Source organism: Daphnia pulicaria, chromosome 1 (assembly GCF_021234035.1).
Source record: "Daphnia pulicaria isolate SC F1-1A chromosome 1, SC_F0-13Bv2, whole genome shotgun sequence".
Taxonomy (NCBI): Eukaryota; Metazoa; Arthropoda; class Branchiopoda; order Diplostraca; family Daphniidae; genus Daphnia; species Daphnia pulicaria.
In genome coordinates this window covers 13,942,210-13,968,245 of record NC_060913.1, presented here as the reverse complement: position 1 = coordinate 13,968,245, position 26,036 = coordinate 13,942,210, and the positions used below count along the sequence as shown (strand labels likewise).

Sequence of the window (26,036 nt, the reverse complement as noted above, 5' to 3'; positions counted from 1 at the left end):
CAGTGTGGGCTATAGGCTGCGCGGTACTACTACGATTTACATAAATCGCGGTGCTGGAACGAATTGATGGCTGCCTTTTACGTCCGCACAAAAAGGAGAAGCGTTTTCTTTTCTTTTATAGACGAGCACGAACGAACGAAACAAACGAAAGAAGAAAGAGGTTACGTGGTGTACCTGTCAAGGGAGGTGGGGGGGGGGGAGCAGCAGCAGCAGCAGCATCGCTGGATGACGTGTCGTTCAATGAGAATCCCACTCCCGGTCCAGCACCAAAAATAGAGGCAGAAATAAGCACACAACTCGTGTGAGAGAAGAAGAAGAAAAAAGAGTGCGTGTCTAATGCATAACAAACGAAGAGTTGATTAACTCACGCTGCTGTTGTGTAGACCCCTGGAAAAATTCCCCTTTTAGGGGGGAGGCTTGTATATAGAAAAGAAAATGAGCCGGACATATAAGATGGGCCGTTTTCTCTCTCTCTCTCTTCATAAAATTCCTATCTCTCTTTCACGGCTGGCCAGCAGCAGCAGCAGCATTGAAAAGAGAACAAACACAATGAGTGTCGGTGGCCCGGGTCTGATGATTGTTTTGTATGATGTGAGAAGAAGAAGAGAGGATATGACGACGTCCATTTCTATTAAACGCCCAGGCGCTGCAAGGAGAAGAGGACGGTTTGGAGGCCAGCGATTTGTTGCTGATTCACACCTTCATGGGTTTGGCCATGGCGGCCGGCACAGTCATCGTCGGCCTGGTCGTCCTCCGGCCCAGCCCACAATGCCTCATTTCACTTCAGTATTTATGTCAGGCCACGCTCTATGGAATAGGTAACAACCACAACAACATAACAATCTCCGTTTTGACTTCCAACTTTAACTTTTTTCCTCATCATTTCCGCTTTTCTGTTGTTGTTGTTTAGGTCTGTCACTGCTGGCGCTGGCCACGGTCAACGGTTACCACGGCTACGTCCTCTTCGCCTGGCTCTACGGATTCTGCCTGGGCGGCTACCAGTACGCCGTCCACCAGTACACGCTGGACAGGGTCCGTGCCAGGCAATTCGCCCGAGGATGGAGCCTCGTCCTGGCCGTCCGCTCCTTGCCAACTCTCTTCGGCGTCCCCATAGCAGGTAAATGCTGGACACCAATAAATCATAGTTATATACTTAGTTCTAGAACTAGAAGCACTTCGTCTAGAATGCTGGGCAGAGCTGGGCAGAGTCATTTCTTGAGGGCCGTCTTGTAATAGAAATCAGGCCCTGGACATGATCTATAAAAATGCGGTTGAGTGACAAGTCAGGTCGAGATAAGCAATCAAATGGCAGTCACTTAAATCATATGAAATAAAAATAAAAAAACGACTTTATTTTATTTCTTTTTCCATCCACGTCATTTAGTCTGGTGTACATGTGATCCAGTTGATGGGATCTGTACTATATACAGAGCCGGTGCCCGGCTTGTAACATAATGACGGTCTAGCCCGCTTTCTCTTATATGCCGGCCCGTTTTTCCAACGGATTGCGTATCCCTGCGCTAATGGCCTATGCCACTCAACCGTCCGTCCGTCCACCACTCGACCCTATTTAAAAAAGAAATTGTTTTGCGTCGGGCGTCGAGTGCTGGTTGGGGCAAGACAATTTAGAGCGACATTGATTTTTGAGATGCAACGACATTCACGTTCTATTCTAATAATATTTGAATGCCATTTAAGTTGCGAACGGTCACGGAAATAGGCGGCGATTCTATTGATTTGAATAGCCCGCGGTATCGCGAGCTACGGACCAGTTGTATAGGAGTCCCTTGATTGCTGCTGTGTACTGTAAATAATATGAGCTGGGCGAACTGGGGAATATGTAGTCTCATATAACCATTATTATAATGGCGGCCGGCCCATAGGCGCAATTCCGTTTGTCCGGCAAATAATAATAAAAAAAGAACGACGAAAGAGAGAGAGTTGAAAACACACGTCGTTACGTCCGGCTGCCGACAAAGAGAGCCGAAATGTGTTTGGCCAGCCAAGTGGCGATTGTCGGGTGGATGAGGGGGGGGGGGGAATGAAGAGAATCGAGAATCGAATAAAACATAAACCGTTAAGAGAAATGATAATAATAATAATAGTAATCATCTGAGTCAACTGTTTGTGAGCCTTTTTGCCAAATGAGAAATAGGCCATTTGAGCTACGTCATTAGGTCCGTAATTTCCCATGAAAACTCTCTGCTGGCCCCGCTCGCATTCAGCCGCACCCTATGATGTCTTTGCTCTTTTGTGGCCGGTAATAACTTCCCCCTCTCCTCTGTGTGATTCACGCACGCACCAAAAGAAAAACGGACCCACACGGCGGGAGCAACTTCATTACATGTGGCGATTGGCATTTTCCCGACGAGTTTCATAGCGACGGCGGCGGCCCCCTTTTTCTTTTTTTTTTCCCCTCATATTTTCTAGAAAAGTTTTAATATGCGCTGGGCCAAATCCCCCCCGTGCCTCCCTTCGACTCGGGCCCGTCGATTGTTCTCTCCATTATTCCGCGGCCGGCATTAATATTTTAACTTTACTCCTTTCTTTCTGATTGGCAGGTTACATCAATCAAAGTACTCCGCGGGCGGGGTATTATTTTTCGTTCACTTTCACCGTCATCGGCGCTTCGCTGCTCTTCCTATCGAAAATGTACCGACGGGCAGCGCCGCCCAATTTGTTCCTGGGACGCCGATCCTCGCCGCCGTCGTTCCACCACCGCTCGTCGGACGGCGCTGGAAGCAGCGGCCATCACCACCACCATCACAGCAACCACAAAGAGTCTAGAGACAAGTGCAGTCAGGAGCCGTTGATTTACAGGAGTCAAATGAGCAACGGCAGCAGCAGCGCCGCCGCCGCCGCCTCTGCTTCTGGCCAGCCGGTGGCACATTCCAGCAGCATCCGGACCGTTCACCAGGACGTTTGCACTTGCACGCAACCGCCGCCCCCTCCACCCCCGCCACCGCCTCCGCACTTGGACAATCAGGATCCGCTCAAATTGCCCAAGAATCTCGGCCGGCGGATCGCCCTCAAACTCGGCCTGCACGCCATCCCTTGGAAGCGGAATCCCATTGCGGAATTTTTCAACGGGACCCCCGACATGAGTTTGCAGCCCATGAGCCACGGTCAGCATTTCCACCATCCGACGGCCTGCCCGCTCAAACAGTCGGCCTCCAATCCGGGTTACCCGTTCGACATCGAGTGGGACGCCGAGTACTGGAACGGTTGCCTGGGCAGCTGCAACCACTTGGCGATGGAAGGCGAGTGCGACATTTGCCAGAGCTGCGCCGACTGCGGCCTGCCGCTGGACGACGACGACGACTACATCGACGACGACTGCCAAATCCACTCGGGAATGCAACTGCCCGACGCCATTGATATACCGGAACTTCCACCCGAGGTACAACATTATCCCCCTCGTCCGCTCTCCCCCCTCCTAATCAAGTCCGGCTACCCATAACATATTCCAAGTTGTCCGTCTCTCCTCGGAGACCCAGTGGGTTGGCTGGTCAGCATAGCAACTCATGCCGTAAATGCGGCACAGGATTTGAGATTTGGCTGTCGACACAGAGCGAGAGCGAACAATAAAGGAGGGTTTATGTTCTATTCCATCCGAGATTGAATGGGGCGGGCGCTGTAAATTTTAGGTGAGTTGCAGGCCGGCACACAGAGAGAATCTTAACGCAGGCTCCACGTAGTCATGCAGATAAGTAATTCCTCGTGCCCGCGTCTTTCAGACGGCCCAACTGTTCCTCGACAACTCTGTGAAGTAAACTTTAGTTTCTAAAGCCTTGCAGTGAGAGTCTAGATCCAGCCATTCGAGGAATCTGTTCCTGACTACTTGAAAGAGACGGAAAAAGTTGAATCCGGCGTGACTGTCGGGATTTCACCCCCCCCCTCCCCCATCTTGAAATTGAATATTAAAATAAAATAAAAAAATGTTTTATTTTCAATTGCGCAGGTCAAGAGGTATAGGATGTTGAAGCGGTCCCTTCGCGAAATGAGTCTCAGCGATCCTGAACTGCTTCAAAAGGCCGGCACCTGCGACTACGGGATTCATTACCGAGAGCAAGGCATTCCCCGGCTGCCACCCAAGCTGCTCCGACGCCAGAACACGTGGCACGACGTCAGCGTCCTCACGCGTGACGTCGACGTGATTGAACAGATCACCACTTCAGTGTGATTTTTATTCTCGAAGAAGAAGGAAAAAAAAACAGTATTACGTACCAACTTCTCCCTTTAAAAAATAAAAATAAAACATCAATGGACTCCCACACATGTATCCCGTTTCCCCGCCCCCCATCTTCCTATCCCGTATATGAATTTTACGAATGTAATATTGATTTTTTTTTTTTTTTAGATTTTAGCAGTGTACCAGTCGATAATTTTAAAAAGGGAACTACATATATAAGTACATATACATACATAAACAATTCAATTTGATTCATGATTTCCGTCTAATTTTAGCGAGACAAACTGTGTTGCCCCCACTTTTCTTTTTATTGTTGTAAATTTGTACAGCGTTATGCAAGTACACAAGACGTTCCAGCGTAAACTTTTATGGGTTTTTCGCTTTCTTTTCAGTTTAGCGGAATGAAGTCGTGCCGGGTGATTACACAATCAATGGACCGGAAAACAATTACCGAGAGTGCGTGTAGAGAGATAAACAGTTCGCATCCTCTTTTCTTCTTTTCCCCCCTTCTCCCAGATTACAAAATCAGGAAGAGTGCACTGCACAGAGACTGGGCTGTGTTCAAAGAGGCAACAGATCGTTGCCCACATCCAGCTCATCCGATTCGACAGTCATCAGCCGGCGGCTGGTTTTCGGACGCTCCTGCAGTGGGCCCAGTTGATCCTGGTAACTCGTGTCTGATTTCGTATAACATTTTTCGGTTATTTTTCACTCTAGGCGGAAACTGAATGGATGTTACTTACCGATGGGAGTCGTTTGGTAGGAACTAGTCGGTTTATTAGACAGCGATTCCGCCGAAGTGGGTTGGCTTTTCAGAATAGTGTCGATTCCGCTAGCCGCTGAACTCAATCGTGATCCCCTCCCGCTGCTATAGGTCACGCCTTTGGAAGCCAAACAGATAAAAAAAAGAAAACATTTTTTTTAGTTTTTTTTTTGTCATCAGCTGAAAAACAAAAATTGGCAATAATTTTCGGGAAATCTCACTTGTGCCAGTTCGCTTATTCTCCTGACTCGCTTCGTTCTGGCTGTGCTCCAGTTTACGTAAATCGGATGCATAGTCGCCCGCCTCCTTGAGACCGAGGTCCGTGCATAACCGGATCAGGGCCCTCAAACCTGCAAAGATGCGATTATTTGATGGGCGGTTTTGAATATCTCACAGTTCCTCTTGCTTCTTTTTGGTTTTTTTTACTGGGTCATAAAAAGAATATGGTAAAAGACGCATATTACACTCGATATTCTCGGGGAACTTGGAGCGAGTGCTCTTCAAAATCTGCAGCGCTTTATGGTAGTTTCCAACTCGCTGAGTGCAGCTCGCCACTGCCAAGGGCCACTGAGCTTCGTTGGGTCGCATTTGTCCGGCACGTTCGTACAGGGCAATGGCTTTCTCAGGGACATGCATCTCCGTGAAATAGGCCGCCAACCAGCGAATGACTTCCAAATTCGACGGGTAGTGACGATAGGACTGTAAAATAAAATATAAAAAAAACGAGTTTTTACATTATTCAAAGTTGAGACTGTGTGGTCAATGCATAGCAGCCGTAACCTAAATTACATCAGAATAATATTGGAAAGCCTGTTGCCTGTCTCCTAGGCGATCGAACGTTTCGCCTAGTTTCTGGTGAACGCCTTCGTCGGACGGCACGACCGTATGGACCTGCAAATACCTGGACAAAAGACTTTTCAATTCAGAGGCTTTCCAAAAGATTTAGGCATTCAAAATAATGTCCACCATTCAATCGCTTGTTCGTCGTTGCCGAGCTCCTCGTTGAGACTGGCGACCTGGAAAAGAACTTCGGGCTGATGACGCAGGACCATCTGCAGTTTGACAAATTGTTCCAGGCTTTTTTCAAGTTGGTTCGTTGATCTGTACGTCAGACCTGCACGTTCATATTGTCATACCCATTCTTTAGGAAAACGGACCAGATTGAATTGAATGCGTCATTTTTTCTTTACCGAGATTGTACAGGGCTTCGACACAAGCAGCGTCATTATCCAAAGCGAAAAGGAAAAAATCGCGAGCTTTATTGTAATCCGCTCGGCGAAGTGAACAATTGCCTAAGCAGACGAAGGCGGCCGCATTGTAAGGATCCGAATCTCTAGCCACTTCGGCGTATTTTTCAGCGCTGGCTATGTCACCTTGCTGAATCATATCGTTAGTAAAAAAGAAAGAGAAAGAAAGAAAACGGAATTAGTTTACGATTGTGTAAATTTATGCAGTAGGCGTTGAACGTACTAGGTAATAAATTGTCGACAGGTTGACAGCTGCGTTGGTAGCCATTCTGCTGGATCGTTTTTCAAAGCTCCTCAGCGTTTCGGTAGCCAGGGCCACGTCCTTTTGGCGTAGAAAGAGTACGGCTTTATTGATCTCCAAATCGTCTGCCAGATGATTGTGGGTTGACTCTTTGATGGCCTCGACGCACCTGGACATAAATCATTGTTATTTATCAAACATCCCCCCGCGACGGATTTGAATAAATTATACAACTTACCACTGGTAGCCAACACTAAAAGTATCTTCGATCACAGGCGAGATTAACTTGGCGGCCATCAATATGCACCTTTCACCTTCAAATTTGGCCTGACGCTCCAAACGGTGTAACGAATCGTTATTCAACGCTTCACGCAACGAATTCCACTGGGCGTCACCCTGTGCAAACATCATTTATCCGGGAGAGGAGGAAGAAAAAAAAACAAACAAAACAACAGAACTGAGCACACGAGATTATTCAAATTGAGAATGAGGCAGAGCATCTTATTTACCTCCGGCACCAGTTTATCAAAATCGTCCGACTCGGCACGAACGTCCAGCAAGCGAAGGAACGATTTGCGCATATTTTCTCGATCGGCCAAGGCGTAGTAGCTGAGCACCATGTGTAAACCTTGAATGTTTGACGTTTTGGCTTCAGGAAAAAGGGTAAAGCAATAAATTTAAACCAATTTGAAATTGACTTACCAGTTTTGAAGTCGGGCTTTTCTTGCATAACAAATTCGAAGCTCGTACAGGCGTCGTTGTACTGCCCCATTTTGATAAACAGCAAGCCAATGTTTTGCATTATTTTCGTCCTAATAAGGAATCCGTTTAGCAAGAGTAATCGAGAATTAGTTCTAGAACAAATAATGAAAATGTTATCACAGCCATTTACACTACCTTAATGTTGTAAAGTGAGCCGGAACTTGATCTAAAGCCATTCGATACTGCTTGAGTGCGAGCGCGTACTGTCCCAGACGAAAATGTAAATTGGCAGTATTGAGTCGCAGTCGACCGATGTTGGCGAAAGAACGATTTTTAATTAGCTGCTGATAGGACGACATGGCTTCTGAAAACAGTCCGTTACCAACGTACTGATTCGCTAGGTTGAACAGCACCTGTTTATTGGAAAATTCTTCGTATTAGTAAAAAGTAATGGAATAGCAAATGTTTTAAAGCAAATCAAGGCGCAGATCGTAATTACCATGAAAGCGATGTCGCTATTCGATTCCCCCATGCCGGATTGCTCCTTTTGACGTGTAAGACTTCGTTCTTTATTGACCGCTTCTTTGGCCTTGTCTAGTGCCACTCTAAATTCCTCTTTACTGTGAGCCACAATTGATTCTTCTATAATTTGGTGGATACTACTTTCCAGCATTTTCATCTGCTTTTCTGGCCTGTGTAAAATTATAATGAATTTTGTGTAATAAGTTTTGGTTGACAACAAAAGCTACATACGGATCAACAGCTTTAGGTTCTGAAAATGGTGTTGTAACCCTGCCAGATTGATTCAAAGGATTGTAGACCTGACTGGCTGTTGCCAATCTGGATGAAGTATATCCTGCTCCACGAATTGCAGTTACTGGTCTGGCAACTGCAGTTGGAACCCCACCACGAGATGCTGTAACCACTCTTGATTGCTAATATCAAGTGTAATTGATGATAAATAAATAAAACATGATATTTGGAAATCTTAGTAATGTACTACTAAACAAATGAATCAAACCGCTGAAACATTTCACATAGTCTTGTTAACATTACCTGCATCTGTAGCATTGACTGCTGGTTTTTAACATCTCTAGATAGGGAATCTTGAATGAGGCTAGATGTGTTCAATGTAGGATGAAATTCATTGAATCCAGAATAAAGATCATCTTCATCATATGTTTCCATGTTGTACTTATCCATATCATATCACTGAAAGATATAGATCACTTCTAAGTAGTATACGTAAGGTCAAAACAAACAATCACCATAGCAACCGTGTAACTCTTTCCATTGTTGAAGAATCTGACAGTACCCAATGATTGCAGCCAGAAATAGCTTCTTTGATAGATGATGACGGCCAGATTAACAATATTCTCTGCTATGAAATGTAATTAAACTTTTTTTACAATTTCTCCTAACCCATAGTTGAAAACAGGTTGATATGATTTTAACCACTCGTGTAACTTATGCTTCTGAATGAATCCCTATCAGAGGTAGCAGTAGAACTAGTAATAATTCTAAAAGGATTTGGCTTCATAGAAAATTTTTCAGCCTCAGCAGTTGTATTCCTCCATTCATTTCTTATCCAAATGAGAAAGTGAACTCCAAAAAATAACGACATTCAATTGCTAAATGACAATAGTCAACTGCTGTTTGTCAGCTGTGGGCTGTCCCAGCACTAGCAGACAATGTTTTTTCTAAATACAACGTTGCTGTTATTTCGCTGATTAAAAGATTGGAAGGAAAACGACGAGCAGTCGAGTGTCGACACATCAGACGCAATTCCGGCCAGCGGCCACCGGTGACCGGCCACGTTCTGCGACTTGGACGAGTTTTCACTTTTTCAGAGTTCGGTTTCTTTTCGACGGTGTCTTATTAGTCACGGACTACTCTAACTCAAATAATACTCGTTTTCTTGTGAAATGTGATTGTGGTGACGATTCTCGGCTTTTAGTTGCAATTTGTTTTATTGCCACCAGTGCATCATTCGACCAATTTGTACCTGCAAAAGGATAGTCGTGATCGAGCTCTCCTTTGGTTTTTATTTTGATCACATCTCCTTGATTTAGATTACTCTTGATTTAGATGTCAAAAATTTTATTGGCCTTGATTTTTGAGTTGATTTGGATTCACTTGAAATAATATGAGTGCTTTTCATTAAGTGAGTGTAGCAGGGTTAGCGGTTAGCAGTTAGTTTCAAGAGCCTGATGTAAAGAATGCAAAACTTCCGGTCATTTGTGGTTTTGTGCTTATTTCACAAACTTTGGATCGTATAATCTCTTTCCAGGAAGAGTGTAATTAACGTTTGATTATTCTGTTGGAAGGAAATGCTTTGATTACTTCAGATCAAAATGTCCAACACCAAGAAATGCTCTATCGATGTAACACAATCTGTGAAATAATAAGTGAATTTGAGATATCCATGCTGCCCTTCTAGTATACAAGATATCCTATGACTAACAATGATTTCAGATGGACTAATTGTCATGTAAATTTTACTAGAGCTGAATTTTTTCTTTCTTTATATAGTTTTCAGCTCACATGTTGAAAGAGAACATGAATCAACCATGTTATTTACTCTGGCCATCTCCCTCAAAACAAAGCTGGTGGTAATCCAAAAGGTTTACTTTTTGTTAAGTTTTACTTATGAAACTTTTAATTCATTCCGCATCTCGTCAACAATTACGTTCGCCGTTCGGACCTCAGTGACTGGCGCAACTGTTGGTACAGCTCTCACGCAGACACGCAGGCTGTTTTCATCAACTACGCGTAAACAGAATAATAATTAACTTGATAGTTCTTGTTTTATGTTGTTTTTTAAATTCCATTAAGAATGTCATGTTGACCAATTTCTATTTAGATTTATGTAATTGACGACAGAGTAGATCCTATGACAGTGTAGAATCGACTGTTACAATGGACAGGTCATTTTACGATTAAATTTATTATTAGTCGGGTTAAGTAGGAAATGCATTTAGACGTTCAGTCTTTCGTCAAATAATGGTTTTGTTCGGCAATCGCCATTTCTTTTTTTTTTTTTTTTGTATTTTCATTCGTTTTCATTTCAGGTTAAGTTTGAATTTTTTAAAATATTCATTGTAATTATCTGGAATTTCTATTGATCTTGCTAGGTCACTAACCCCAGCGTGGACATGTTTTACTTTTTCCAAACAATGTTTCTACAAATAACGCATTGACAGAAAAGTATTATTCTTCCTTAAAAAATTTTTTTGAGGTCATAAACTATATTTTTCTGTCATAGAAAAGTCTATGGAAACATAATCAAGGCCATGAGTAATCTTCATGTTTATATTGCAGCAACTTTGGGGAAGTCACATGAAAAGATGCAGAGTAGCCTACATTCTGTATCTTTTACTCAAGCAGTAGATAGAAAATAACTTTAGTTCATTGCATTAATGTTGGAATATTTATTGTCATTTTATTTCCTTTAGATTCAACATGACTGTCTGTTGCCAAAGCTACTTATTATCTTATCGCTTTGTTTGACCGACTGAGGAATCTTTACGAATCCGTGCATTGTAGTAGTACTAATAATGCTAGTGTTTGGCAATTTTAATTAATAGTTGGTCACACCGTTTTCGGTTGTAAACTTAACAACAATTAAAGCTTTGTTGTCGAAACAGAAACTGACAGCTACCACCCAAAATTTTCTTGAAGTAGAATCGATAAAATTTTTTAGAGATGTGCAAATTAAGCGTAACTAAACTTATTCTGACAGTTAAAAATGACCAAAGTCTATGCCTTCTAGCGCCACTGCGCCAGAAAAAAGAAACGTTTAACAGTAACATGAAAAAAATGTCCGCTCTAGCTCGTTGACACCATCATGGTTGACACTTAATTGAAAGAAAAGAACTAACAAACAAAGGCTTTGATACTCACATAATATTCTCCCCTTCAAATTTGTATCTCGTCTTCACCCAAAAATGAAAAATCCACACCGCAGCATCACAGCACATCACAACAGACGAAATCCCCAAGGTAATAATGCTTCTAGCCTTCTACAATGAGGAAAAAGGCAGCATGACATTCGCTTTTGTGTCTCATCCGTTTGTGATTCCAGATTGTTTACGAAATATCGTCTTCTGCTACCTCTACGTATCACCCTTTTAGCTTTATTCCTGTCATTCTGCACTGAGCCTTACCTATGATAAATCTGAGAACAGCAGTTCACGTACCAACATAACACGCTTTTGATCAAGACTGACCCTCAGTCAGGCCAGTTGCCAGGTCTTTCCATCCAGCTTATGTCCTGCTGCCCATGCATCAGGGCTGGGTTGTTCCGGGGGCAACACCATCGGGTAAATTTGCCAATGCAGAGTTGATGAAGATCCCCAACTTTCTTCACTTGACACCACCCACTATTAAGAGACAATGCCAAGCATTGAAAAGTGAGAACCCTGCAGTATAATAGATATTTTAATAAAGCTTTAACCATTATTTGTTTGTAGAGTTCTGCACAGAGTGCCGTAAGAGTTGGATATCAACGAAAAGATTGAAAATCATTTACCCATCACAATCACAACAAGTGATTACCTCAATTCTTTCCCCTCATTGATGAGTGATGCCCGAGCCAGAATTGTAACACTCCAGGTCTGAAAAGAAGAAAAAAAAACCGCATTTGATTTCCTGTATCTCTTAATTTCCTCTCTCTCTTGATTTCATAGTAACTCTTTTCTTCCCTCATGTAGGTGAAATTGAGCTCTTTGAAAATTGGACAGCCATGCCAAGGATAAATTCTTCTTTTTCCTGTACTGGTTGTACATTTTGTAAGAAACACTTCAGAACTATTCAGGTAAATATGTTCAACTTTCTAACTGTGAGACTACAGACTTAGTTAGTCAGTGACTATCTCCTAACTTGTTTGTTGTAGAATTTTCAGTTGTCTACCTGGTAAAAGCTTGCTAGCTGTAGGTTCTTTTGCAACTTTTATTCTGAAGGATTGTGTTTGCATAGTTTACTTTGACTTCTGTCATTTTTGTTTTTGTAATTTAAGACATAGTTTCCTTGATAGTTGATAGTAATTGAGTTTTTTTTTTATAAATAGGATTATCAGTCAGGTAAAAGTATGAGCTTCTTTGTTGCTGCCCAACATACACATGGATTTGATGCAGCCAGCTGAGGGCTTTAACTCTTGTAAATAAAGTAAAGTGACATTTATTCATCTAGATTAATTCATTTCATTTTGGTTGTACGTTTAGTGTTTTATGTTCGCGTAGTTGTTGTCCGCTGTGGTACGTTGTTGAAGCCTATGCTGGTGAAAGATCTTTCTACATCAAGTTCAATTGGCCGTTCCTTGGTGCTGATGTTGTGTTACCGAAGTTGCATTATTATTTTATGAAATTGCCATTATGTCAATGTAGTTTACCGTTAATATTTTTAGAAGGAACAAAAAAGAAATATGGGGGTGTTTATGTCAAACATGTGATAAACATTTTCGGGATTGGGAAAGGAAAGTGGAGGATGTTGGAGTGGGGGGATATTTAAAGTTTGGATGAAAAACAGTTAATTTTTAACCCTGCAATCATATCACTACCAATTTATTTCCAAACCTCATAAACTTATACCTTCCAATTCTTCACACCCCACAAACATACACCTATCAACCCTCAAATTTATACCGAAACCAAATGAACCAACGTTACACTTGAAACATGTAATATTTGTAAAAAAATAAATAAATATATTATTAAACTCATTTATTTTTATTTTTAAAATGTTAAAAAAATTTAATAAACAGAGCGTCCGGTTCAATACGATTTTCTTCTGCACGAGTTTAAACGCAACCCACCACCACCGCTGCGGCAATGAGACAAAAAGCGATGATTTAGTTTTGCGGAAATCTGCATTGTCTTTGTAACTTGACTGACGGAGATGTCCACAAAAAATAAACCATAGCTATTTGTTTCATTGGGTAGTGGATGCATTGTTTTAACTCGCACATGCTGTTATAGGTTTTGTCTACGGCCCCCAGAGATAGTATCTGGACCGAGAAGAAGAGAGAAGTACGAGGCAAGTTTTTTTCGGGGAGATGTAGTCATACTTGGCTTCCGGGTTAGACTCATGATCCTCAAAAAGTTTTCATCGGATCATGCACCTTCCAAGTCCCCGTTCGACCAGAGCCCTCCCCTCCTCCTGGTTTCACAGCGGGTGAGTGACCACCGGCGGGCGTTGGTTAGTGGTTAGTTAGGGAAACGGGGCCACTAAAGAAGGGAGCTCAGATATGCACTTGGAATTTATCTAACAACTACACAATTTATCAGTCTTGAATTACAACATTCTCTCATCAGCTTTCACCAATGGATGAAGTCGGGTCCAGTGGATGATCAGTAGCGAAGGAGTTACCCTGAATAAAGCAGAATGAACATTTATTTGGATGACAATAATTTTCAATAAGATTTTAGCTACAGAAAGCAATACCTCAATTAAGAGGGCCCGTTTAAGGAAATAAAAAGGGAGATTCACAGGTAGCAGACAACGGGTTTTCAAACAAGGGACCTTGTTGACTGTATAGTCATCGTCGTTCTTCTTCAAACGACACGACTTCTCATAAAGTCTGGTATGCAAATTTAGAAATATATAGTTTAGACCCTGCAAATATATAAAAAAAGAAAAGTCATCTTGTTTATAATTTGTTGTTAATGTGCTTGATATCTAACCTTGTTTATCATTTGTTATCAATGTGCTTGACGTCTATGATCTAAAAGATTATTTAAACAGTTATTTGTATACACTCCACATAGTCTCTCAAATAGATAAACTTGAGTGCAAATTAATACTTTTAACACTCACAAGACTTGAACAGCACACTTTAATTAGCTTCAGACTTTCGAAAATTAAAGGGGTATACACTTATAAAATAGGGGAATAGCTTTAGAAATACACAGTAATTGCAAAATAAAATTAGTATGCTAACGACTTCTTTCAAATTTGCGTCAATAATTCTTTAAATGTAAGGAAATATTTTATATGGAATTATTGCATTAGACTTAACTTCTTAATTCTCAACCACTTAATTTGGAAAACGAATATCAAAAATTGTTACCATTCCAATAAAGTTTCTAGTACGAGACGAGATTTCAGCATACGCACACCACTTTCAGGACACATGGTCAGATGGCACAGGGAGTGGGACTGGAATTGTAGTCAAAATAATCTTTAGATCCATTTACGAATACAAGAATATTATCTATACTTACTAATTCACATACAGGCATGGCAATGAGGTGATTCTATACTCTCTAGTTTGCACTTCTGTTTTAATTTGTTTAAAATCTTAAGTATTGACTGCAACACATTAAACCTGGTCGAATTCTAACCCTACCTTTTGACCAAAATTCTAACCCCAACCCATGTCCCAATCTTTTTTCAAAAAGTTTGACAAGTATTCTAACCACACCCTTTGAAAAAAAAAACGTTACAAATAGCAACAAATAGGTAAATAAGGTAATATGGACGATAAACTAAAATTTAACTAACCATGAGGTAATTAAATTAATGTAATACATTACGAATAAATAAAAAACTCGACTAATTTCTGTCGCCTTTTCTCTCTCCTTTTATACGATTTTTTCTGATCCTGATCCACATCTTAAGCCTTGCGGCAATTGTACCTACTTGATAATGATGTCACACGTGTCGTCCTCACCCAACCTCTGTGCCGTCGCATGACACGTTTTACGTAATGATCTCCATGACCTTCGAGCGTGAAGGAATTGCAAACTGGCCTTTTAGGTTGACGTTGCTGGGGATGGGTCTACAACAACCAATATAAAAATGAATACCAAATGGCTGAGCCTTGCGACTATTGTACCTGCTTGATAAATGATAATGATGCAACACGTCCAGTTCTCACCCAACCTCTACACCACCGCATTGACAGTTTTATACTATTATTTCTATCTTCCCTCAATTCTATCTTCTTCCTTCAATACAGAAAATTTTTAAAATTTATTATCAAATGGAATTGGAAAATAAACATTACCTCAATGCTATTACAGGAATTAATCAACAAGATGAAAGGAAGCAGCACCATAGCCGGCATGTAACAACTTGAATAAATACCAGATTACTGTCATTATTGTAAGAGAAAGAAGAAAGAAAAACCGAAACAACATTTGATAGAACTAAGTTGATAAATATTAAATTAAGTGTACAGAAAATGTTTTAAAATTTACAAGACAAGTAAAATTTGCGCCTTTGCGGTACTCTAATTTTGTCTATTTACAAAATGAAATATTTCGTTGCACTAGTCAATATCTGTAGGTAGCGCAACGAAAGATTTCGTTGCAATAGATTTTATCCGAACACATCAGTACGAAAAATCCATCGTACGTCTCGAAAACCACCAATGGCGTAATCCTTCGTACCCTGCTGGACAAATTAAGAGTCACTTATTCAACAAGCAATAACAAAGTTGTTGTTATCATGAAAATCGGTTTGCGTATTACAAATAAGAAACCTAGTGAAAGTGCAGGAGACAAATTCCGGTATAAAAAAACAAATGATCGGTACCTCAGACAGGATCATAGTAAATTAAAATATCCTGTTTCCAACTTCTCCTCCGGTTCTTCATCCTGTGAATCAAAATAAATGTTAGTTTGCTGATCCGTCAAAGATTTGACTAATTTACATTACAGTGCTGGAAGCAAAGAAAAAATTTTCACACTATATTGGTCGGTCAAGAAATTTTTTAAACAAGAGCAATCACTATTGCGGCAGAAAACGGCAGTGACATCTAGAGTCCTTTAAGAGGGGCTTCTAAGGACTCCAACATATACTTTTATCCACCTCCACCAGGTGACGAGGTAAATGTTCGATGACGTAACTCAAGCCGAATCACAGAGAGCAATTCCTAGAAGGATAAAACAAAAGTTACTTCAGTTATTTTAGACCGCCTAATCCATGGTAGCACTGAACTTTGCAAGCTTTGAACCGATTGTATTGACTTAAAATGAAAGTCATAAAATTCTTAATAAAACCAACAACAATTAACATTTCTTTATGTCAACAATTTTGCCTTAAATTCTTCATATTTTACCTTTGATTTCTGCTAAGCTTTCTTGGTTTCGCACTAATCGTCATTATTGGCTGTAAATTTTTCTTAAATCAATTGCCCTTCAATTTGACAAAAATAGTGCAGTAAAATATCCCTTTCATCACAGGAAGTTCATTAAAATTATTTTGGGAAAATATTCGTTTTCTTTATGGGAAAACTTTTTAGGGACATGAGAACATTCCCGTCACGTTTGACAAGTTCTTTTTATCTTTCCTTCACATTTAATCTTTCAACCCGACAGTTTTAATATAGAATATGGCTTCCCGAAGCCTCGCGCTATCTTTCCAACTTCAGCAAATAGCGGTGTGTTATAGTTGCTGATGATCCAGCGAACAGGCCCCGTGTCACATATAAAATGGTCATGGAACATATTGTTATTCAGTGGCGAAAGGAAGGGGGGAAGAAGGTGGGGAGCCAGAGGGGTCAATTTGCTCGGTGTAGCTGCTCTCCCCTATTGGGATCGCGTGACTTATCTTATTTCAAAATATCATTAATAATGTAAGGCAGAGTTAAAGGAGAAGTACCTGGAAGCAAGACAGTAATACGTTGCTATAAAATGGTACAATTTAATAAAGCTTTTCTCCCGATTAATTAATTATTCCTTGTTGGAAGCTAATAAAATGATTCACGACAGAAGAAAGGTATCCTGTTCAACAGATCTTTTAGAACATTCCGTAAATCCGTATTTCCCTTAACTGTGAAACATCTAGAAATCTGCCACAAGTCTGAGCAGCACGCAAAAATATTTATAGCGCCAGCAAACGAATATAAATCACATGCAATGCGCTTGCCACTTAATAGGAAATCGAAGCTCGCGTGCGCCGCAAGTTAACCTGCGCACAAGAAACAAACGTCGCCCTTCTTTAGTTGAAAGTTGGGAGAGAGGCGCAAGCGGGGGGTGGGCCGGACAGACGGAACTCGAGGAAGAGAGGTGAGGGGGGGGGGAGGGGGTAAACTTGTGACTGCTATATATATATACAACTATTGCTGGCCCGGTTTTTGTTGTAGTAGTAGTCTAGAATTCGGTTCCAGGTGTGCCATCGGCCGTCGTTCCATTGTCCCATTTCTCCCTCTATTATTCATTTCTATACGGACATTGTGCGCGGCGACGAGGGTGAACTCACCTATTTAAGTCAGCTGTTTTTCATCCGGGGTTGACGAATAGTGCGGTGTGTATGCATGGTGCCATCCGGGTTGAATGTGTTACTGCAATCGAGTCGCCATCAGTTAAGGATCCGAAAGGAAATGCGACGGTTGTGGGTGACGTGGGCGGTGATCGTCTCCTGTGGGCTGTCAGGTGAGTTGATCAATCGATTTCCCTGTTAATAGATTTTGTTCACGAATTCAAACAGATTATTTATTTTTTTTCATTCTTCCTTGCTTTGAGTAAAATCTGTGTATACGTACCAAGGTGTTGCCGCCGATCCATACCAAGACGAACCGCTCCATTACATCGCTCTTCAAGGAGATTTGAACGTGGCGGTTGATTCTCGAGAAAACTTGACAGGAGCGCGGGTTTTGAACAAGGCCAACGGCTCGGCCGTTGCAGAGTGGAGGAGGAGCGCCGATGGAGACCAAGAAAAAAACGTTACGTTTCCATGCGGAGTCATCAACCGGGCTGGGTTCTATACCGTACAGTTACAACACAATGACGATCGATGGATCGATCATCAAGAGTTAAGAGTTTCTTGGCCGCCGATCCTTGTCCAGGCTCCTGAGGAACTCGTCAATTACCGCACACCCTTCCAAGTCAAAATCCAGTGGCTACACTTAAAGTGCTACCCTCCTCGCGATGCCAACATCACTATCATTGCCCAAGTGGTCCATTGCGGACGCCGGGGCAACAGCTCTTTTAGCCATAATTGCACAGCCCCTTCGGTTCGAGCATCCCGATCCATCCCGAACATATGGCAAACGGGCGGAATGGGGGTTGACATCCTATTCGACTGCCAAGATCTCGATCATCTGGGATACTATCGAATCTTCGTTCGAGCGGTTCGAGAAGATGCTGGAGAAGAGACGGAAGAAGAAGATGACGACGGCATCATCGGCTCCAGTGAATCCATACAGGTTCATTTAAATGGAGATTTCCAGTTGCAGGTACGAGCCAAATTCGTTTTGCCGTGTCGTCGTGAACTGCCAGTTTTCTACCGTCGCCCGTCTTGCTTGACTGGATCTCAAGATCGAGTCCGTCTCTACGGCAAAACTTATTTGTCAAACATTTCATCTGATGATTTCACTTTGAAATACATCGGAGAGAAAGTCCTGGATCCCAACCGTTCCGTCGCAGCTTTATCCTGTCGTTTATTGGATGGCACGGCCGACTTCGATTCACTTTGCTTCCACTTGGTAACCTTGGCACAAACGGACGGGGCCGTTGTAGACATCAGCCAGACCTGCATCCCGTACAAAAACACGTCAAGTATGTATGATTGATTTAAGGCTACTACAATAAGGTGGATGACGTTCACAACACACGAAACAACCAATTGATTGTACGTGACGTGAAAGCTTGCGCCACATCATAGTTTACCATATCAAGTTAAGAGCTTCACTGCTTCGCATACGACGTAGGAAATGTATAAAAATAGACATGGCTCGGAAGGAAATAAAACCGTAGGGCTAGCGCTAGCCAGTACCCACCCAGCTAGTACTCCACGAGTTGTTGTGTTATTGTGTAAGAACGCGATCAGCTCGTGGGCGCCGTTCGTTCCGTCCCCTTTGGGTTGGATTAATGACCACGCTGGGACTCTCCCTACCAGTCACGCAAAGAAGGTCTCATGAATCGAAGGACGGGAGGGTTGAATACGCATACACAAAAATTCACCCCCTCCGTCTCCCCCCCCACTCCACCCAAACTCCTATTCTTGGCGCAGGATAGATAGAAATCGTAGCAATTCAGTCCTTCCCACTTATCTGGATTGGCATCAGACAACAGAGTTGTCTTGTATCTTTTGCAGAAGCAAGACGATATTGCTGTTTGTTTTTTTGTTTGTTTCTTTATGATTATTGAATTGCCTCGATCAATTGGCCGACAACCTCATCTACGGGCCTAAACGAAACGGAAACTGCTGAAGCGCAATCTGTTGAGTAAACAAAAACTTTGGCGTGGTTCAGTCTTATCTGTTTAATCAATAGAAAGGAGCGCGTGGATCAAGAACAGAATAACTGCCTACCAACAAATATTTCGTTGACGATATTAACACGGTATCTAGAAGTTTCAGGTTTACACTGCTTCGCAAGTTTCCTACCAAGAAATTCGGGGCTCGCGCAAAATTTAGTTTTCAGTCACGTCTCTTCATCAAACATGACGAACTTTGTAATTACAGCTCTATAGTTCGTCTGGGCGTACTGTCGTACATTCTTTGTGAGCTAAAGCATAGACAGATCGATAATTACCTATCGGCAGGAGGGGCACGCTGAAAATTTAGAGCCATCTGGGTTGGAGCCTTGCTCTATTCACAGCCAGACATCGCCTTATATTTGGGTCTGCATCAGTTTTCCAGGAACCGGAGTGGGGTACGTGGAGTGCGTTCTCGTCATGTACGTCGCGGAATTGCGGATACAAGGGCGTCCGCTTTCGTTACCGCTACTGCGATCGGCCTTCTCCGCAACACGCCGGTTCATTCTGCGTGGTAAACTATTGATATTCAATTAAGTCAAAATTTATTTTAAACAAGAAAATAAAAATGTTTAACCTAAAACAGGGCCAGCCGATTGAATCGGTGAGTTGTGAAGCGCCATCTTGTCCGCAGAAGGAGAAAACCGACAAGTCGGTGGAGCTGGAAGAGCAAGATGGTCCGGCAATTGGAAACTTAACGTCGGAATGCATGTGCGGATGCACTATGCAACTGGGAGATGGAACCTTTTCGTTGGTCGTCTCCTCCACTCTCTGCCCTAGCGGTTACATCACTTGGGTGTTTACTGTAATTGATAATAATTAAGTATAGTTCATTTTTAAGTAAATTGTGACCATTGACTTATTAATTTTTCAGGCTCCAAGTTACAGCCATTTTCATTTGAATTTGGATTACCTTCGTTTGGATTGCAGTGCCGACGATCGACTGACAATCCGCGATGGAATTTCTGTTTATTCTCCTTTGATCGCGTTGCTGAATAACGAGACTATTAGTTCTCCATTGATTGGCATTCTGACGACCAGTTCTCCTCAGCTGCTGATTGAATTCAACATTACTAGAAAACCTTCCATATCGCATTCCAAATGCGTCGCTGGATTCGTCACAAGCATTACTTCAGGTATAATCTTTAATTATACATTATCATTAATTACATTTGAATGTAAAAACTTGGATTATTTGTACAGTACCAGCAGAAGACGCCAACGGACTGGAACATCGAACGAAACTTGAACATCACATGCTTCCACCGCCAGTCTTAACTCTGTCCAGTCTACTTTTGATGCTCTTTTGCGCCGTTACGTTTCTGGTGGTGTTTTACAGCAAATGCGGGTTTCATCATAAGCACGGCCGAAAGGGAAGGAAAGGCAGTGCAGGCAAACGGCATGACAGCACTAGTCTTTGGTCTGGGGCGAGCGAATATCAGCTTGTGTCTACGGCCACTTCGTTGTCATCGGTTGAAACTTTAAATGCGGACATGGATCTACCAGAGAAAAAGAGGTGGCTGGTACCAAAACGATTTAGCAATCTGATTCGGTTACAAAAGTCTTTGCCAAACTCACCTTTCTTATCGATGGAGAAATCTCGCAGAATGAATCGACTGAGTCGATCCTCAACTATGTCCCCGATTGGATTCCGGCGTCAGCAACAGATCGACACTAGCCAACGATTCAATTCCAAGGGTAAACAATGTCCATCTCCAGAAGATATTGAAATGTCGTTGATCACTCGCACAGAGTCAGATGTAACACTCAAAGAGGAGAAAGTACTCAACACAGTCAGCAGTCGAGTGCTGATGACATCACAATCTCTGGCTGAGACTGACACCCATAGCATCACTCGATCCAACATGACCCAGTCTTGTTCAGCTATTTTCGATCCAGATCAAGATCTAGAGTTTGATTATTATGACTTGGATGTAAGGAATGCTGGATGTGATGCACCAGATTCTTTTCTTCGTTGTTTAGCCGACGATTCAACTTATTGGGACGAGGCTGAAGTTGAAAAATCTGTACACGACATAGAATACTGTGAATCCATTGACGAATCAACTGAACTAGGAACGTCCTTAGACGACGATGATTCTTCGTGTGCTTAATGTTAATACTTACACTCGAATGTTGAATGTACCAGTAACTATTAGTACCCTGGATGATAAAAATAGACAGTATAAGTTCTGGAAATTTAGAATCACTACGTATATAGTACAAATTACAATTCACAATCAAATTCAAATTTTCATAGACTATTGTCAGCCCACGTGATGCGTTCTCCAACGTCGGCTGCACTGTCACTGTGTCTGCTTGTCTACTATTAGTGCTTCCAAAGCGCTTGGCAGATGGCGTTCACGCCGCTAGGGGTTTTTAATTGTTTTTAAAAAATGTCTTGTTTGAGATCCAACATAAAAAATTACTTTTTATTCTGAATTAAATGATGAATTATTACTGCTTGATTTTTAATTTTCGAAATTCATATTCGTCATTTTGTTAATTCGGGCATTTTCATGGTGTTTTAAAATGTTTCCGCTAGATGGCAGTTCGAGATTTTACCGCCAAAGAAATAATAAATGAGTTTGAAACGAAACGGGGGGTTTTCAAAGCGACTTGAATAATCGTGGGCGGCTGAGCCACAGATCTTTCATCACAGAAAAGGTATTGCCGTATCGATTTGATGTATCACCCCAAATACATCGAGGTAACGGTATTTTCTCCCATCATATATTCTTTGTCTATAGAATAGATGTACGCGAATGTCAATTTCTTCTCCACCTTTGCGGCTCAAAATATCAAACGAGAATGAATAACTTGGAAAAACAAAGACATATCCCCAGTGTAAACAGTGTTTATTATTGATTGACTCGAGATGTCATTTCTTTGCCGTAAAATGTCATCGATGATACACAACAACAATTTTGATTTCCTTGAGCAGGACGACAAGATTTCTGAAACATTTTCGATTAATTCCTTCCTGTAATCAAATTTCGTGTTACCAAATCAATGGTGATGAAAATTGAAAAAAAAAATATAAACCATGAGAAACAGGTGTGTGTGTGTGTGGGATGGCTGTTACGTATTCTATAATAGGCGACAAAGTGGGCGTTATACGTGTGATTAATGTAATAAGAATATAATAAGTCAAGAAAGAAAAATGAAAGAAGGGGAGTTTTGTGGGCAACCGACCGAAATTTTCTTCTTCCAAAGTTCCCAGACACGCGAAGTAAAAGACGAAATAACACCTGTGACACGGTGGCGAAAAAATAGAAAAAAGTAAAGGAAAAAGGTGAGAGAGGGGGGGGGGAGGAGAGAAGAACTGACATACAATGTCCGTGTGTATACGTGTTATGTGGAGAGGGGAGAAGAAGAAGAGTCCGTGTTTATTCTTTACCTTCTTATATATATGAAAAGGAAGGTATACGGCAAGCCGTCGAAGAATTTTGGGTCAAAAATTAAACAACCCACCGACTGTTGTGTGTGTGACAAGGTGGAACAATTGTTGGTCTCCATTTCCTCGTTTCTCGTAGAGACAACAACATTCTCTCATCTCTCTCTTGAATAGAATGAAAGAGTAGCCGCATCACATTGATTGGGAACAAAACAATCATGGCCGTTGTGTGTGTGTGTGACGAGATACCGAATGTCCGATAACAATAGAGGATGCCAGCAGGATGAATTGGTTAGTAATTTTCAATCTTGAAAAGAGAGCGGAATATAGAATGAGACAGCGCAGAACTTTGGTCCAGACAGACACAATCACAGGTCGGCTAATAATTACAGTATTTGATTACACACAACGTGGGATTGAAAAGGAATAAAAATGACAGTCAATCGATTCGTCCAACCGTAATCGGGATTCCAATTGAGAGTCCCCACCAGCATTTTGTGATTTTTTATTCGGTCGCCTATCGATTTCAAATTGCCAAGCAAACCAAAAAGACCGCGAGTGAATGAATGAAAGTACACGGGAAAAGTAAAGTGGCAAATTACAGCAGCATTCGTGACCGCGTGAGAGTCGCAACCCTCAAAAAGTTGTATCGGTTGAAGCGTACTTTTCGGTACCCCATGTTGGAAACCATGGTAACCGCCTCCGAGACCAGTTAGTGTGTCCGACAATGTAGCAGTCTCCCAGCTATATAGCTATATAGTCAATGTATAAATATACTGAATGAATGCGAACGATTGGTCGTCGGGATAAACTGGGGGAATAAGAGGGAGAGTCAATCACGGGGGGGAAAATGTTGCCAGCCGAGAAAGAAAAGAGGAGGACGTGTGGGTGGGTGGGAGAGAGGCGAATAATGCAACGAGTTATATTGTGTGTAGACCGTCGGCCGATGAGAGAGAGCGGCCAACCCGAGCGTCGACCAATTTCCACCCAGTTCCGATGGATGGGCGGCGTTGGCGGTACACACGCATTCGTCTATGAGAATCACAAGAAGAGAACCGCAAAGGGCGGATCAATAGATTGAGTCGAGTGGATACAGTGAGCAGCAGAGAGAGAGGGATGGATGTGGGAGAAAAATAGACACACACACACACACACACACACAAAAAAAATGTCTTCTAGATGTCTTGTGTAACGCGTCATTGATGTTGCGTGGGGGAAGGTGAAGGCGGAGGATTCTCAACTATTCAAAGCCGCGATGCAACGATGATGAAGGCAAAAGAAAAAAAAAGAAAAAAATCCGAGAAACTTTTTTGACACGACACAAAAGCTCGGCAGAAGAGTCTGTGTGGTGGCTTTACCTTCTTCTTTCTGTATATATCGCGGTTGTATATCCCCCGTTTATATGAATGATGCAGCCTCTTCTTTCTATTCCCCCTCTAGTACGAAAAAGATCCCTCCAACTTCTCTTCCTGGTTGTGGCGAGGAATGCGCTTCGAATGATCCCGCGCGTCTACATTTATTATTACGGTGCGGACGACCCACGCAATACACGTAAGGGTCTACGGATGATGACCAGGAGAAACTCGGATAAACATGGCGAATGTTAGATTAGATACCAGTGGGGTCGATGATGGGCATTACATATTTAACCTCTCCAACGTTCTAAGCTCGAGGCCTTAAGCGATACATCTAAGAAAATCTAACATGCACACGTCTATAATCTATAGAAAAGAAGAAGAAGAAATGGTGGCCCTGTGGGAACTGGGAAGGGTATCGAATTGCGTCAGTGAAAGCATCCGCAAAAATGAACAGTCTCCCCACTCCTCTTTCGGATGGGGGGTTATTTCGCTGACCTCAATTCTTCTTCTTATGTATTTAAGAAGAGGGGGACCGACCGTTAGCGCGTGAAGATGGCAAACACAGACAAATAACAGAACCCTAACTTCTTGCCTGTACAAAAAAAAGAAAACGCATATTTTTGAATGGAAAATACAATGCCAACATCTTTCTTGAGAAAATAGTCGGCCTATTTCGTATGTAAGGGATGTTACGCACCTAGATATATCTAAATACACAACCGCACGAAAGAAGGGAAAGAAAAAAGAGTCTATATTTTATTGATTGACTGATTCAGCGTCGCGACGCTGATGCCTCCCCCCCCACTTCTTCTTCTTTAGACCCTAATTCTCCGTTGGAAAAAAAGAAGAAAAAAAAGTGGGGTGCAGATCTTGAAGTGGGATGAAAAGAGTGTGCAACTCCTATGCGGAGTATAGTGTAGTAATACAGTCAACGTGTGTACGGAGAGCACATAGTTTGAAGGGAATAAAAAGAGTGAAAGGGGAATAAGAAAATCAATACTTGGAGCCCAGAGTCTTATATACATGTGTACATACTATCTATATATAGGTGATATGGTTGTGGTGGTGTGTAAAAAAGAAATAATAATAAAAAAGCAGAGAGAGCTGTGGGTTATTTTCGGGGTATTTCTTTTCTCTTGGAAAAAGAAGAAGAAGAAGAACGTTGGAGACTCTATAGAGAGAGAGGGCAGAACTAATGACTCATCTGCGTTACCATCACCGATTTGGCCATTAGCAGTAAAACCGTCGCTCGGCTATCGGACTGTGACGTTGTTATTCAAAAAGGATGTTGTATTACTATACAGCCCTAGATCTAGGTGAGTCGGGGGTGGCTGGAATTCTTCTTTGTGCTTTTTATTTTTATTTTTTACAAGGCCTGTGAAGACACACACAGTCCGTTAGATTCTCCCTTGACTTTGGAGGTCCAAAGTTGCGCGTTTGCCCCTTTGATCCGCCCCTCTTTACTTTTACGAGACCGCAAAACAAGGTCAGCAAGTCTCAGGTCCTCTTTTCTTTCAAGAAGAAGAACCAGGTCTGCTTGGGTCATCCAAGTCGCGGTCGAAAAGATGACCCATGGCGGTGTCAGTCCTTGTCCATATAACACTGTGCATGTACTTGCCATGTACGTCGAAGGGTTGGGGGCCTTTAAGGCCTCGTAAAAGTTTGTACAACTCTTTCTACTGCCAGGAGAGAGAAGAAGAAGAAAAAAAGTCCTTTTGTGGGAGAGAGAGAGAGAGATAGGTCGGAGGAGACGTGCGCGCGACTTACAAGGATATATCGTTTTATGGCTAATGGCTCGGGCGATGATGGTTAACGGCTTTACGACGGTTAGGACAACCAGCCTTCTTTTCTTTAACCAGACACACACAAAGAATGAAAAAAAAAAAAATGTCTTACACTCAGAAATGTCTTCCACCCAAAAGGGAAAGTTTAAAAA

General features: G+C 42.1%; 2 protein-coding genes and 2 long non-coding RNA genes across 13 annotated transcripts in view; 2 read left to right on the top strand and 2 right to left on the bottom strand.

The window, feature by feature from the left end:
- The window catches only part of LOC124332130 (monocarboxylate transporter 3-like), a 32,444-nt gene extending 28,056 nt beyond the window's left edge, over positions 1-4,388 (top strand). For 4 of the 5 annotated variants that reach the window (XM_046788860.1, XM_046788859.1, XM_046788863.1 and 1 more), the window contains 4 exons: positions 644-818; positions 911-1,117; positions 2,562-3,400; positions 3,962-4,388. In XM_046788860.1, coding sequence (XP_046644816.1) covers positions 644-818; positions 911-1,117; positions 2,562-3,400; positions 3,962-4,183 — 1,443 coding nt within the window. In that variant the 3' untranslated portion in view covers positions 4,184-4,388. The remainder of the gene's footprint in view (positions 1-643; positions 819-910; positions 1,118-2,561; positions 3,401-3,961) is intronic. The other variant, XM_046788861.1, reaches the window with a different exon arrangement.
- Positions 4,389-4,458: 70 nt separating this feature from the next.
- Positions 4,459-8,825, bottom strand: LOC124332956 (intraflagellar transport protein 88 homolog). Its single transcript, XM_046788928.1, has 15 exons — positions 8,202-8,825; positions 7,899-8,080; positions 7,645-7,837; positions 7,341-7,558; positions 7,146-7,255; positions 6,953-7,071; positions 6,682-6,839; positions 6,426-6,612; positions 6,146-6,332; positions 5,922-6,069; positions 5,745-5,856; positions 5,420-5,654; positions 5,177-5,305; positions 4,936-5,073; positions 4,459-4,869 (listed from the first exon to the last, which is right to left on the bottom strand). Exons 1-15 carry the CDS (start codon positions 8,346-8,348, stop codon positions 4,754-4,756), a joined length of 2,379 nt encoding a protein of 792 aa, XP_046644884.1. The 5' UTR covers positions 8,349-8,825; the 3' UTR covers positions 4,459-4,753.
- Positions 8,826-8,946: 121 nt separating this feature from the next.
- Positions 8,947-12,864, top strand: LOC124337823. 3 transcript variants are annotated; one of them, XR_006917533.1, is made up of 10 exons: positions 8,947-9,757; positions 9,855-9,917; positions 10,280-10,352; positions 10,411-10,531; positions 10,601-11,147; positions 11,230-11,557; positions 11,618-11,759; positions 11,858-11,961; positions 12,214-12,302; positions 12,368-12,864. It is a non-coding gene; the product is annotated as an uncharacterized LOC124337823 (long non-coding RNA). The 3 variants fall into 3 exon arrangements; XR_006917534.1 differs by having other exon boundaries at positions 10,411-11,147; positions 11,369-11,557; XR_006917532.1 differs by having other exon boundaries at positions 10,411-11,147.
- A 391-nt stretch (positions 12,865-13,255) lies between these two features.
- LOC124337782 lies at positions 13,256-21,654 on the bottom strand. 4 transcript variants are annotated; one of them, XR_006917523.1, is made up of 16 exons: positions 21,577-21,646; positions 21,473-21,508; positions 20,552-21,370; positions 20,259-20,488; positions 19,923-20,148; positions 19,624-19,864; positions 17,632-18,620; positions 17,349-17,543; positions 15,804-16,020; positions 15,151-15,742; positions 14,980-15,091; positions 14,784-14,922; positions 14,212-14,300; positions 13,826-13,866; positions 13,587-13,757; positions 13,256-13,512 (listed from the first exon to the last, which is right to left on the bottom strand). It is a non-coding gene; the product is annotated as an uncharacterized LOC124337782 (long non-coding RNA). The 4 variants fall into 4 exon arrangements; XR_006917521.1 differs by having other exon boundaries at positions 21,473-21,654; XR_006917522.1 differs by having other exon boundaries at positions 21,508-21,654.
- Between the last annotated feature and the right edge of the window lie 4,382 nt (positions 21,655-26,036).

Excerpts from the sequence above, each read along its gene's own strand:
- LOC124332956 (XM_046788928.1), bottom strand. The coding sequence starts at position 8,348 with ATGGATAAGTACAACATGGAAACATATGATGAAGATGATCTTTATTCT. Across the intron at positions 8,081-8,201 it reads AGTCAATGCTACAGATGCAG|CAATCAAGAGTGGTTACAGC; the intron begins GTAATGTTAACA and ends ACTTGATATTAG. Across the intron at positions 5,306-5,419 it reads GTTCCCCGAGAATATCGAGT|GTTTGAGGGCCCTGATCCGG; the intron begins GTAATATGCGTC and ends GCATCTTTGCAG.